The sequence below is a fragment of the Ahaetulla prasina genome, chromosome 2, assembly GCF_028640845.1.
Source record: "Ahaetulla prasina isolate Xishuangbanna chromosome 2, ASM2864084v1, whole genome shotgun sequence".
Taxonomy (NCBI): domain Eukaryota; kingdom Metazoa; phylum Chordata; class Lepidosauria; order Squamata; family Colubridae; genus Ahaetulla; species Ahaetulla prasina.
The window spans coordinates 145,682,176-145,696,823 of record NC_080540.1 but is presented as its reverse complement, the minus strand read 5'-3'; the positions used below and the strand labels follow the sequence as shown (position 1 = coordinate 145,696,823).

The 14,648-nt window shown below is 37.1% G+C and overlaps 1 protein-coding gene across 2 annotated transcripts in view; it reads left to right on the top strand.

The window, feature by feature from the left end:
- HELZ (helicase with zinc finger) overlaps positions 1–14,648 on the top strand; it is a 144,100-nt gene that overhangs the window by 194 nt on the left and 129,258 nt on the right. Inside the window, exon 1 of one of the 2 annotated variants that reach the window (XM_058166097.1) lies at positions 221–301. The exons of the other annotated variant lie outside the window; for it this stretch is intronic. Within the exon in view, the coding sequence (XP_058022080.1) occupies positions 236–301 (66 nt within the window). The 5' untranslated portion in view covers positions 221–235. Of the gene's footprint in view, positions 1–220; positions 302–14,648 lie in introns of those variants that run through there. 2 annotated transcript variants of the gene reach the window in all.

Below are 14,648 nucleotides of genomic sequence, written 5' to 3'. Positions count from 1 at the left end.
GAGGGTGGGGTCCCTCGGGGATTAAGGGGAAGGCTTCTCCGTCCCCCCGGCGGAGCGCGACCGGGGCTGGCCGGAGAGGGCCCTGTGCCTGCGGAGGGGCCTTGCAGAAGTCGCAGCCCGGGGAGAAGGCGGCGGGTGGCGGCTAGGCTATTTACGCGGAGGCGCCGCCGGAGTCCTGGGCACGAAACTCCTTCGGGGTGTGTGTTTTTGTGTAGAGCGGGGTCGGACGATTGCGATGGAAGGCGGATATTCGGGTCCTTCACTACTAAAGCAGGCGAGCGATACCTTCAAGGCTTTGGAGGCAAGAAGCGCAAAAACCCACCCTTGGAAGGCTGGCCTGTGTGTGTGTGTGTGTATTTTTGATCCCCCCCCTTCCCCCCTCTCTTTCTCTCTTTTATTTTTGAAGCCAAGTCTGAGACTTGCCTCTTGCGAGGCGGGCGAAGGAGGAAGCTTTTTTTTTTTACTGGGCGGGCGGTAGGAAAAGCGAATTCCTCGAGAATCGTCTCTGGGCTTTTGTGAGGCTTAGCAACAAACAACTCTTTTAACATTTATAAATGGAGAGATCCCCTCCCCTCTCGCCACCAAGAAGCGGTCACGTAGGTATTTATTACCCCCCATTCTGTGGAGCAGCAACTTCTGGGTTCCTGAAGTTGGAATTCAATTATGACTGGAGAATTATTTTTAATTATTATTTTTTTGGGGTGGGGTGGGGGAGGAAAGAATAGAACATTTTGGAGATATCGCTTGAGTTGGGAAGGAAATGCTCAGATTGGTGACCACAGCTTTAGAATTTCTTTTTAGAGTCCTAAGCAAGATAATCTGGAAAAGTTAATGTTTAAAAGTGGTTGCAAAAGCAGAGCGCTGTACTGTAGTTAATTGCAGAGGGAATAAGAAAAGAATGTATCCATCCGCACATTAAAGTTACTGTTTTTATATTTAGTATATATAAATATCAAAACCATAACTTTTAATATACATTTATATCAGTATTTTGATTGAAATATCAATGTGTATATTTATGCAGGTATGTGCTTTTATATCAATATATTAAATACGTTGATGAAAATGCAAGTGCCAAAAAAATGTTTTAAAAATCGAGTTTTTTGGGAATTTGTCTTTTGGACATGGTTTTAAAAGCATATAGTTTCACAATATGTAGAGGGATTTTTTTTTGTATAAACTTAATTTTTTGTGCAAAGCAATTTATAAGTAGTAATTAAGTTTCATTAAGATGATATTACAACTTGTAGAGCCAAAGCTTGAAAGAATAGGCATCCATATTGCAATCAAATAAGAGGAAACGGATTTAATATTTGAAACTCAACATCTTCAATGATATGGTTGATGTTATTCAACTTTTCACAGTAAATACACAGTGTTACTTAAAGACAAACACATATATTATTGTGTAAACTTTCATGGATCTTAACCTAAGTCATCAGATTCATGGATTGATTGAAACCTGCACTAAAGAAACTAAGGAGTTAAGGATTATCTTTCTCAACTTGTTCAATTATGGTTTAAATCAGAAGATTTTTCCAGATTTTTTTACAGCATAAATAAAATAAAAAATACAGTTTTATTGAGTGCCGTTCACACTTAACTGAAAATACATAACAATTCATTTAATATTTTGAGTAAATGTGTTTAGTATAGTGTAAGTATTGTTTTGGAAACAATAGCTTTTTTAATTAAAAGGAAATGTAAAGACAGCAAAAAGTATATGTTACATTATTCCATTAGCACAACTTAAAATTATAAGAAATCTATAAGGCGTATTGTGTGTTATTAACATAATTCTTAAAATAAATATCTTGGATTAGAAGAAAGAAAAGGCTTAAAACTGGTTATTTTGAATTTGCTCATAATAGGTATAGAATTTTAAGAAGATGTAGGCTTAAAAAAGCTTGCAAAAGTTCCAGATTTAAAACTGAGGAGACTAGTAGTGAGTTTATGTTTTTGTGGCAAATGGTCTGTTTTCAGGTCATTTAGTGCAATACAGCTTTTTTCTTTGATATTTATAGCAACCCAAATATCTTCCATAATCTAACATTTGATAATGATTGTACTAGTGCTAATACATTTTATAAATCTAATGCCCTTGACATTTGCAAATCTGGTTGTATAAACAAGATCTTACTTGACATTTTTCTAGACACAAATTTGTTAAATTTATGGAGAAAACATGCAATAATGCAACAAATTCATATACAGTGAAAGATAATTACTGTCATATAGTTGTGGAACTCAAAATTATCTGGAAGATGGCATCAGATTGTGGCTGCATATATTAATATTGATCTAATTCAAATGATTGGTGTAAGGATTTTAAGAGAATATCATTCATTCATTCATTCATGAGGTTTTTGAACATACACAAGTATTTTGCAGGTGCTAAATATTTTATTACCTCTTCTTTTCTTCAGCATAAGAAAATACAGAACCATTTTAAGAGATGCCACTTTTGCTATTTATTTATTTAGATATTTATATCCTGCTTTAGGACCTCAGGCTCTTCCTTCTCACTCATTCACCTCTGCCATTGCAGTAAGAATGTGAGGTAGGTTCGGCTGAGAGTAATCTGACTGCAGTTACTCAATAAACTCACCAGGAAGATCTCTTGTTTGCTTTGTGACAATAAGTTCTGAATACATCTCAGAAAAAAAGAAAACGAGGCCCAAACATTTTATGGCTCAAATATGTTTACTTTGAAAGAAATAAAAAGTACTAAATGCCCAGCTTCTTTTAACTTGTGAATTCCCGCTGAGACAATGTGTTCTGTTTATTACAAAAAACAGTTTATAAAGAATAATATTTTTTAAGCTGTTATCCTTTGGTTAGTAATTTCATGGGATTTCTGAGTAAACTAAAGCTATAGTTTTAAATTCACTTACTGCTCATATGGTTAAATTCGTACATCATCCTAAGTAATACATCACAGCTGAGAAACCATAGTATCTAGGTTAAAACAGGATACTAGGCCAAAATCAAGTCACATCTGAGATCCTCACTGGTAAGAAATAAACCCCAGCATATATAGCAAGGACTACTTTTATTTAAATGTCTCTAGGAATCCTCTTTTTAAAGAAAGGTGTATCTAATACGCCTGTGTAAGATTTCCAATTAAAAACAGGCATATGATGGTCATCACTCAGCTTGAATAAAACTTACCTACCAAATCTCTGTCTGAGATTTAGTAATTAATATATAATATGAAAGATAAGCATTTCTAATGTATAATAATTTTTAAAGTTCATATTTTTCTAGTTTTAGAAATGTTAAAATAGAAGCTAAATAGAGCTATTTTGCTGAAAACATTGTTTACGTCAGTCATGGGAGTGTTGAATCTATTTTTAAGATTACATATAGTATTCCTTAATTCAAGTGATTGTGGTAGAATCAAAAACACATCAGTCCATGGCAAATATTTTACCTGGAAATATTACTAGTATACCAGTGTATATTATTTAACAATCAGGGTCACTTGGGTTATTACTTTTATGTGTTCGGTGAAAAATGCATAGAGAGGAGTGTTGTAAAACCCACACATTTTATATCATTTTTAGCATCTATGTTTTTTCAGTTCCTTCCTGACATAAAAATTGGCATGTATGTTGTATGTGCTCATGTGTAATTTAGTGAATGTACTCATTTTTACTTAAAGATTTGCACATCCTGTAGAATTTTTCAGCCAGTGTTTCACTACTGGACATTTTTAAGAATTGTAGTTACATACTTTTGCAATGTCTTATTGTAAATCTATGGACAAATCTGATTTGTGTGCGATAAATCAGGGTTCCCCAACCTTCGGTCCATGCCCCAGTGTTGGGCTGCAGCCTGTTCGGAACCAGACAGTGGAAGTGGTAGGTGAGTGTGTGCATGCACAAAAAGTGGCATTTATGAAAGCAGCATGCACGTGCAACCATCTTTTCTTCCCCACACTGGCCACCGTTGGTCCACCAAGCCAGAAAGGGTGGAGCCCACTGCCATATAGTTATTTTGCTTATATTGCCTCTAATTGTGTTGCTATGATATTCTTCCTAATATATAATTCTTATTCAGCACCCCAAAATAACAGAAACTCATCTAACTTCGTTGGTTGGGAAATATAGCTATCTTATGATCAGTGTATTTCTTTTCTCCCATATTATTTCAGTGACCATAATAAGGAAGAGAAAATACAGCTTTTTAAAAATATATATTTACAGTTCGTCACTTTTGCATTCCCAGAGTAACACATAGGAACTTTTGTTGTAAAATAAAGAGTAAATAATTCACTTCACCTACATTTGACTAATGAGACATGGTATGTCTGCACTTGAAATCTGAAAATAAGTCTGGATTGTTTAGTGGTTATTTTGCCCAGGTCATGGTACAGATGTTGGTTCCAATAGCCTGGACTGATAGTTAATGTATCTTTAGGCAGCAGCTATTTTTTAGGAGTAAAAGCTAAGGATCAGAAGTGGCAGGAAAGAGGTGGTCATATATCATCATCATCATGTCTGCTCCTTTCTGGAATTTTGTACTGAAAAGACACAGGCAGGAAAAAAGATTATTCTCTGTTTTATATTGTATGGATCTGACTCTCTCAGCCATTTTTTTAAAAATGCTTTTCGAAAATAATAATTCAGTTCAATTCCATTTTATTACAGCTATATCTGTTAAGTGAATCACTGCAGTTGTTAAGTGAATCTGGATTCCCTGTTTCCATTTCTTGTCAGAAGGTCGCAAAACACTGCAATGGTCATAAATACATGCCAGTTGCCAAGATCCAGATTTTGATCGTGTAACCATGGGGATGCTAACAATGGTTGTAAGCATGAAAAATGGTCATAAGTCACTTTTTTTCAGTGTTGTTACTTCAAATGGTCACTAAATGAATGTTTATAAATCAAGAACTATCTATCATACAAATGGGTAAAATAGATCTGAGCAACTTGAGAGATTATTTTCAAGTCCTTGTCTGAGAGTAGTGGCATTTCATAATACTCATACTCTCTACCTGGACATTTCTTCAAGATACCTGACTCTACCTGGTCATTTAAAAAAAAAATACTTTAAAAAAATAATTCTAAAAATTCAGGAATTGTTCATTTGGGATACTGAATAAAGGTGTGAGAGGCTGGAAAGCCAAAGCAGCCTTGATTTGCTGTTATATGAGACATATTTATTCATTTACTCCCTCAACTGCAGTTAATGCTAAACCATGTAAAAGTGATCTTAGAATGGTAGGAATATGAACTTTACTAATCAAGGCATGACAGAATATGTTCTGAGTTTCTTATATATAAGGGCCGTGGTGGCTCAGGCTGTAAGATAGCCTGTTATTAAAACACAGCAGCCTGCAATTACTGCAGGCTCGAATCCCACCAGGCCCAAGGTTGACTCAGCCTTCCATCCTTTATAAGGTAGGTAAAATGAGGACCTAGATCGTTGTGCGGGGGCAATAAGTTGACTTTTTAAATATACAAATAGAATGAGACTATTGCCTTACACACTGTAAGCTGCCCTGAGTCTTCGGAGAAGAGCGGGATATAAATGTAAATAAATAAAAAAAAATACCTAATAACTTTTTTTCTTTTTAAAAATGGGGGAAAATCCATCTTTCACTACTTAGGTAAATAGAAATCTATCAAATAAAAATTTCCATTTCAAAACTAGCAATGCACTTAGTTTAGAATAACATAACTTATATTTTCTCCCATAATGTATATAAAAACCATGATAAGCATTTATCTTTGACCGGATCCTTCTGACAGACATTCTGGAGTTGTGGAGAGATTTTTCGCCTAATGTTTAGACTAAAATTAAATGTCTTGTCTCTGTCCGATAATTGTTTGGTTATTCAAGGCTGAAGTTTCTTGTTGATCATGGAAGAGCATGAATTATAGTCTTTTCTCTGAGAATTAATATCTGCAAAAAAACCTCAGCAGGTTTTTAAGTACTATTGGAGTAGAAAAATCTTTGGAACAAATGGATGGCCTCATGGACATATTCTAAGATACTTGCTGCTTTGTTCTGGAAATAAAGAATATAACAAAAATCCTCCTGAATCAAGCCAAAAGCCTATTTTATCCAGCCATTTATGCCCTACAATGACTTAACTATGATGAATTCCTCTTCCATTATTTTCCAATAGTATTTAAGGTATGAGGCCTTTGATCAAGGAGGTATCAAGACTAGCTTCATTTATCACAGAGAAATATCTTACTTTAGTAAATACGCATGATCACAACTTACAACTTACTTACACAACTTACAACTTACGGGCCTCTGTGGCTTAGGCTGCTAATGCAGTCTGTTATTAACAGCAGCTGCCTGCAATTACTGCAGGTTCTAGTCCCACCAGGCCCAAGGTTGACTCAGCCTTCCATCCTTTATAAGGTAGGTAAAATGAGGACCCAGATTGTTGGGGGCAATAAGTTGACTTTGTATATAAATATACAAATAGAATGAAGACTATTGCTAACATAGCGTAAGCCGCCCTGAATCTTCGGAGAAGGACGGGATATAAATGCAATTTTTTTAAAAAAACATATTTTCTGTTTGAAATGTCACTCTTCCATTTTGCAGGTAATGCAGCTATATGATTATCCTCCTCTCTCATACAGTGTTGTTGGAAAGAATTTTGTCGATATCTTTGTTTTAATGGTTGTGGGCATTGAGTATGGTGGGTACTACTATTTTCTCCAGTTACCTTAAAGGAGTAACAGTAAAGGCAGCATTGCATGTGGGTTTTTTTTAAACATTGGTGAAATTAATATGATTCTGTTGGCCAAAGTAAGCAGATAATAGAGGGTTCTACAGAATAAAAGGTTTCCCTGTCCGTTGTATCTAACTCTAGCGCACAGCGCTCATCTGTTTCCTAGCCAAGGGAGCCACATGTCTGAAGATGCTTCCGTGGTCATATGGCATGGCTATATGCCAAAGATGTATGAAACGCTGTTACCTTCCCACCAAAGTGGTATCCATTAATTTACTTACATTCGCATGCTTTTGAAAGGCTAGGTGGGGGTAGGAGCTAGGGCAAGTAACGGGAGCTCACCCAGTTGCACAAACCTGGGCTGTCAATTCTCCAGCTGACAAACTCAGCGTCTTTAACCGCTGAGCCATCGTGCCTCATTCTACAGAATAGGGAGAAGAAAAAGCCTACACACAAACCAATAATTACTTCAGTGGAATTTGAATGTGGATGCACTACAGTAGGTTAAAACCTACTGTTAGAAAGTAAAGCTGTATATTTAGTACATAAATACATTTACAGGTAACAAAAAAAAATTACAGTTGAACACTTACACTTTAATTGCATTTGGTTGATTAAAAAGCAGAATGCAAATGCATTATTGCATTTCACACATAAGGGAGAGAGGCTTAGTTCAAAATTTCCCTAAGTAATACAAGTAAAAATAGTTATCACAATGTTTACGTGATTGGTTCATATCACTCAAATCTGGTGCATCTTATATCTGAGCTTTCTCTTTCTCCCCCCGCCTCCTTCTGGGAAAAAGTTTGGTGCAGCTTTTAAGACCCCCTGCAGTAGAGTTTTTCAGAATTCATGATGACTGTAATGGAATATTTATTCACAAGATATGTAGATGTAGTTTTAACACTGAGAATGGTCAGTGTCTAAAATCACTATTATGGGTTTGTACTCTTGTCCCTGGAAATTCTTTCCTTGGCTGAGAAAAAATGGGGATGCTTTCCTTCTTTCAGAGTCCAGACCTTAAATTTTATGTGAAAAATAATCAAAGTAACAGACAACAAAAAACAGTTTGGCAGCCAGTAGCACACAACAAAAATTATAGAAAGCAGATACTACTTTCCACAATGGAATCTTTTTGCTTCTCTTGGAATTTCAGATTGCATTGTAACTTTATAAAGCATCTATATTCCTGAAGACCTGTTTAAGCAGTTCTTAATATGATTAATTAAATGGGATGCAATTAAATTAATTAAATCAATGTGATGCAGTAGCTTAATAAAAATATTTTGATTTCAGAATTAATGAATGACGCTTTGTGTAAAACTTGGGCAGGCAACCATAATGATAAATCTTTGGTCTTATCTACATAATTCCAGTTCTACACATTGGATGCTCACTGAACCTGTGGGGTTTTTTTGTTTTTGTTTTTTGTTTTGCAGATGTTTCATTACCAAACTCAGCACTGATAATATTACCTAGTTTGGTAATGAAACAAATGCAAAAAAACCACCAAGCTGATAGACCATCAAGGACCTCACAACTCAACCCTGAGCTACAAATATCAATGATATCAAGTTATATATTGACATTAAACGGAGGAAACTTTCTGGATTGATACTTGCTGTTTTCTTAATATAAGAGTGCCTTCTGGTTGCAGAAGAGTCTTTGATTCAGCAGAGGCTCCTTGAAGGTGACTCAAATTTTTCAGCACCACCTTTGCGCTGCTCAGAGGATCTTCAGCCTTGCAGAGAGATTTTCAGAGGATTACTAAGGAGCTCATGTACTGCAGAGTGTTTGTTCTGTAAGTCTTATTAGCTCCAAGAGTACTCTTTTCTGTTTTAATACAGAAACCCCTTGATTAATCATTTAACAAATATATCCTAAAGCGATCAAAATCAAATCCTGCTACATATGTTTCCAATGATGTTGTCAGAAACACTTCTCAAATTAAAAATAAATTGAACTGGCTGTTACATAATGCTGATTTTATGTGGTCTTGTCTGTTTATGTACCTTGTTTCCCCGAAAATAAGTCCCTGTCGTATATTTTTTTGAAGTGAAATAAGCGTTTGGCCTTATTGTCATGAGCCTAAAAGCCCGATTGGGCTTATTATCAGGGGATATCTTATTTTGGGGGAAACGGGGTAGGTATAATGATTTCTAGTAGATAAAGTTTAACTGAAATGCATAATTACAGATGTTCGCATTACCAAAGATACTAAGCCAGAAATTTGCTCCAGATATATGAAAATAGGTATTATTCAGTAATTGGTGTGCCTAACACATTTTGTGTGCTGTTGAGATGAAATAGCATAATTCCAAGTCTTTTAGGTACTGGTAGTTTTATGATAAGATATTAGCTTGCAAGCTTCCCAGCTAAATGTATAATCATGGAATGAAAGGGGCTTATATGCTTCATCCTTCATATCCATTAATTCTTGGGTTTGTGGCTGATTACAGCTGCTTTCTGTGATTTGATGGTTCTTCTGCATTGTTTCTTGATGGGTCACCCATGTTTGGCTCTTTTTATATTGTGCTTACTAATCATTTTGTTGCTGATTTTGCTTCCAAAGTAGTAAGAGCCTCTTCTACCTTAGTGGGATCTTGACATTAACACCCCCCCATTGGTACACTTATTAAAAAAAATTTAAAAAAATAAAAATGAAATAATATATAATAACTGTTTGATTAAATAGAAAAATTAAAAGGAGCTTAGTAGCAATAGCACTTAGACTTATATACCGCTTTACAGTGCTTTACAGCCCTCTCTAAGTAGTTTACAGAGTCAGCCTATTGCCCTCAACAATCTGGGTCCTCATTTTACCCACCTTGGAAGGATGGAAGGCTCAATCAACCTTGAGCCTGGTGAGATTTGAACTGCCAAATTGCAGTCAGAGAAATAGCCTGTAGTACTGCACTCTAACCACTGTGCCACCTCGGCTCATAAATAGCTGCTTCTCCTTTGCAGTCTTAGCATCTCCCCTAAAATAGTGATGCACGAGTTTATATATGAAGGCTCATTTAATCTTATATGGGGAACTATAATTATGGAAGGTATGTACTCATTTGGATTGAATTTATATGGAAATTATTAATTTCTTTAGTTGTATAAAAAATGGACAGCCCTTCTCCCTTTCCATAGAAAGTTTTATTATGGAAGTAGAAGATTTTTATGATTACAGCTCTTTCAATTGTCTCGGGATCACAACAAAAATATTGGTGACATATGCTGGATTGCATTTTTATTTTTGTTTGTACCGTAACAGATTGAATTACTTTTCTCGGAATAAAAATCTTCCCAATGTTTTATTAACCCAGACTGTACTACAAAAATTAAAGCTTGTAATTCCGTTATAGAGCATTCCATGACAAAATAATCTACTTGAAATTTTTCACCAGCCAGAGAATATATCTTGCAGTTATCTCTACAGCATTTTGAATAGTTATACTTTTGGCCAGCAATCCTGATGAATCAGAAGTGGATTATGTAGGTTTAATGTTGTTTGTGTTCTGTAATTGCACTGTTTTTAAACTTGTATTCCTTGGAATCTTTGAATGTTTTGGAGGCTTTGAGGGCAAAGATGGCTTTCAGAGTCAGTAAAGCAATTAAACTCTATCTCTGTTTTGTGGTCCCAAGCAGACACAAGAGGTTTGGATGTATAGATTTCCTGCAGGGTAAATTAAGCAGTCACATATATCAAGAAATATTCTTTCTAACAATATAGTGGAATCATGCTGTCTCTGTATGCTAGTCTCCAGGTTTCATTCTAGAGTTCTTCTCGACTTTTTTGAATCAACTGCTGTGTAACTGCTCAGTTTTGAGGGTTTCTGCCTTCTGTCCCTTGTTTACAATATGGCTGTCTCAAGCATGAGAATCAGAGATTCCTGCCTCACTGGCTTCAATTCTTACACCATCTCTCCTTTTCTCTTTATCCTTTTCTTGACTGAGCAATCATATAGTAGCAAGTTGCAACTAGTTTAATAATGGGAAACAATGAACACGACACAAGTAGAACTCTCAGCTTAAACACTCGGGCACAAACTCCAGGGAAAGTGAGATCTTGTCTGGTAGGCAGGGTATTGTATCAGCCAATGCAGCTTGAAGCAGAGTCCAGGGGGGAAAAACCCAGAGGTTTACAGTCCAGGATTGTAGCCACAACAAACAAGAGTTAGGGTTAAAAGATTGGCAGTTAATGAGAAGCAGGTCTAGATAAAAGGGGTGAGGCGGGACAGAGAAACAAGAATGTTCTGTATCGGCCTAAGATTCAAACACAAAGGAATTCCACAAGCCAGTTTGAGTCATAAACCCTGACAAGAGAGTAAAGATACAGGAATGTAGGTCTGATTTTGGGGGCTTGTTTACAGTGGACACACAGGTCCTAGTAACTACTGCTAAGTAGCTCCAGCTATGGGCACTGTTCAGTTAGATCATTGTCATCCTTCCTAAGCAGATTGCCTTTCCTTTGTCATTCAAGGTTGCCAGCATGCCCTTTTTCTGGGTGACCTGGCAGAATCTGGCTCCATATTATTTGAGTCTGCCATCATCTGCTCCTGCTCATTGCCTCTGTTATTGGCTTCAAAGATAATTGATTGCCTCCTGATGTTTGAGCCTGACAACTTGTCAGATCAGGCCCTTCAGCCTCTGCTTCAGAAGAACAGGAGCAGACCGTAACAATCTTTACCACTTCCCTCAGTGGAACATCTGCCTCCTTACTCCTTCACATCATGGAAGACTGGGACAATGGGACATGTTGTGCTCTTCCTTCCATTTTCCAGTGCACTGCTTGGATAATCAAGCGTGGGTTATCTCTCATCTGTTTGCCAGAGACTGAGTGTAGATTTTTTTTTTTTTTTTGCCCACACCTCCTCTGCTTGGCTGAGCTTTAGTTTATTTCACTCAGTCTAACTAGATGGAGTTCAGCCTTCTCAATCCTTTCCTTCTGAGGATCTGGAGAGCGTGTGTGTGTGTGTGTGTATTTTCATGTATTTCTTCAGTTGGAATTGTAAAGAATTTCATCCTTTGCCATTTTCAACTCTTCCCTCTTGACTGTAGACCTCAGTAGGGCGTGAGTGTCCATTCATTTTTTGAGGTTGGAAATCATTTCCCTTGTATAGTATCTTCTATCTTCTTGTCTAGAATTCTTCCTCTGTGTTCCTACTGGGGTTGATACTGTAATGTAACCTTTTCCTTCTATAAACCAGTCCTCCTCTTCTTCAAAAATCAGCATTGCTGGAAGTTATTGAGCTGGGACACCAGTCAGAAAATATATGGAGGTGTTTCAAATGGGGTTGCTGAAGGATTTCCCAGGATTTTTTCATATCTGGACATCTCTTACCAAAGAATCAGATGCTCCAGATGGCTCTTCCTGTGTCGGTAATCCAAAATGAACCAGTTGATCCTTGAGAAAGTGTAAATTGTTCGATACAATGGAAGACAATATAGCTGTCAAACATTTTTCCCGGCCTACTGATTACTTCCCCAGTTCTTTAAGCCATGTTGGTATAGTGTAAGAATCCCATCAGAATGGATTGCTTTTACCATGTATTAATTTTGAAGTGCAGAATATATTTGAGAATATTCTTCAATATTTAAAAGTTCCTCTAGAGGCAAGCTAATTGGAAAGGTTCCATGAAGGCAGAATTCATTAAAAATGTTACATTTTCTTGTAATTTTAAAGTTGATTGAATACAGTAATTTCATAACACATTAACTTGTTTAAGCATTTCTTCAGTTTTTATATTATCTGGTTATTGAATGAAGTGGCACTGCCCATTTCACAGTTTTACTATTTAATATTTATATTCCTTCCCTTCAGAAGCAGACCTGGATTCTTTTTTTAAGGCCTGGTGGATGTTTTTTTTTTAAATTAAAATGCTTTTCTAAATTAATTTTTAGAGTGGGATTTGAAAACAAATACATTGGCTTTAGAGTGTGCCTTTTAAATATTAATTCAATTTGAAAACATTTGTATCCAGCCTTATCTTGAAGAATTTCTTTTAGGCAGCTTGTAGGACAATCATGATAAAATCATTTGTCATAGGAGTGTCATGACATAAATACACAAAGAGAAAAACTCTGTCCCTGTAGGAGAAGGAGTGGCAGAACCTGATGTGTAGTCAAAAGAGGGATGGATGCTTATCTTACTCTAAGCCAATGCTAATGATTAGTTGAAAAGATTCCTGTGCATAAGCACGATTAGCAATAAATGAGTTTTAACTGGACCTTCATGTGTGGATTTGATCTTTCGAGACTGATAATCCCCTCTCCCCCCTTTAAAAACAGGAGTCATAAGATTCAGAAAGTAATATACTTTCCTTTAAAATATGGTACTTTTCACGATAATGAGGAGTAAAATTGGCCTCCTTTGAATGGGAGCTCTAGAAGAAATGACCTATTTGTCCTGCTCTCCCAGGCCAACCTGAACCTACTAGGGAGACATAGGAAAAGAATTGACATCAAACACTAGACTGGTTGATACAGAAGGCTACAGTTCTTCAAGTATCTTGATCTCAGAGGCATCTGCAGAAAGGAAAGAAGCAGGAAGTTGGAAGTCATCATAGGACCATCTAGGCCTCTCCCTTTTGGTATATGTATCAGTATCAACACATATACAAATGTCATCTTGCCTGGTTTTTTTTACCTTTCTCTGCAGAGTGTTTAAGGCTTTACATATTTTCAGCAGGACTTTCTTTGTGTCCAGTAGCAAATTGGAAACTTATAATTGTTTCAAGAATAAAATACTTTTAAAAACCAGTCTATCCAGTGCATCCTGTACTGTGCCCTGTGTTCAATGTTCTGGAGGTCATCCATAAATTAATCAAAGCTGTCTGATGCTGATTTGAAATGGGGAAAAAAATCAAAACAACTTAGAGCTAAAGAGCTTCAAAAAGTTTAAAGATGAGGCAGAAATTCTATAGTGTGATGGCAACTGTTTGCCTTAATATGTTGACTAGAGTTCCCAACGTCTTTGGGGCAATGGAATTATTTGAAATTTTAGAAGACTTTTATGGAAATGCAAAATACCGACATTTCCGTAAAATAAGCAAACACCCGCCATGTATTTTTTAAGCTGTGTCAGAGGAACTGATGGAAATGCAAGTTATGCTTGAGGCTAATGCTTTGCGGCATGTTAGAGTCCCATTCTGTGAATGGGATGGGTGGGTGTATTAAATGACTAAAGTCTTTTACAACTTTTTGGATCTGTGTTGTGCCTTCTTTGAACAAAGCATATAGGCTCTTCCATATGCCACCTTGTATAAAATGTAGCTGGCTATTAGTAGTAGAATTGCTTCCATCACACACACTCCCCCCCCTTTTTTTTGCTAGAGAGTTGAAGGGATTTCTTAAAGCAAGCTATAGGAGGAGATTGAGAATGTAGTGGAGAACTTCCATCATAATATAACCATTGGACAAGGAGTGTTGAATATATTACCGTGTTTCTCCAAAAAGACGACCCACCTTGAAAAGAACCCTATCACATTTTTGACTGCACGTGATCAAATTAAGTCCCACCCGTAAAATTAGCCCTAATTAAGACCCCAAACACCCCAGAGTGCAAGAGGTGGGGTGAGGCACACAGGTAAAAAATAAGCTAGGGTGGGGATGGGGGGGTGGAGCTGCCCTGCTTACGAGACCTCGCACACCCTGACACCTGCCTTGCCTTCTTCTGTAGCCACTTCTTCTGCGGCAGCTTGCCATCACTTGGACGCATCGCCCCAGCCTCCATTTTACCTTCAGATGCCTTCCGGGAAGGCATCTATCTGCAGCTGATAACAGAGCTCCAGATCCGGAGCTCTGTTATCAGCTGCAGATGCCTTCCGGCAGGCATCTGAAAACAAAACAGAGGCCAGGGTGATGTGTGCAAATGATGGCAAGCTGCTACAGAAGAAGTGGGCTAGCAGCGGGCTCCTGCTGGCAGGGCTGTCGGTGCCACCGCTGTGAGATA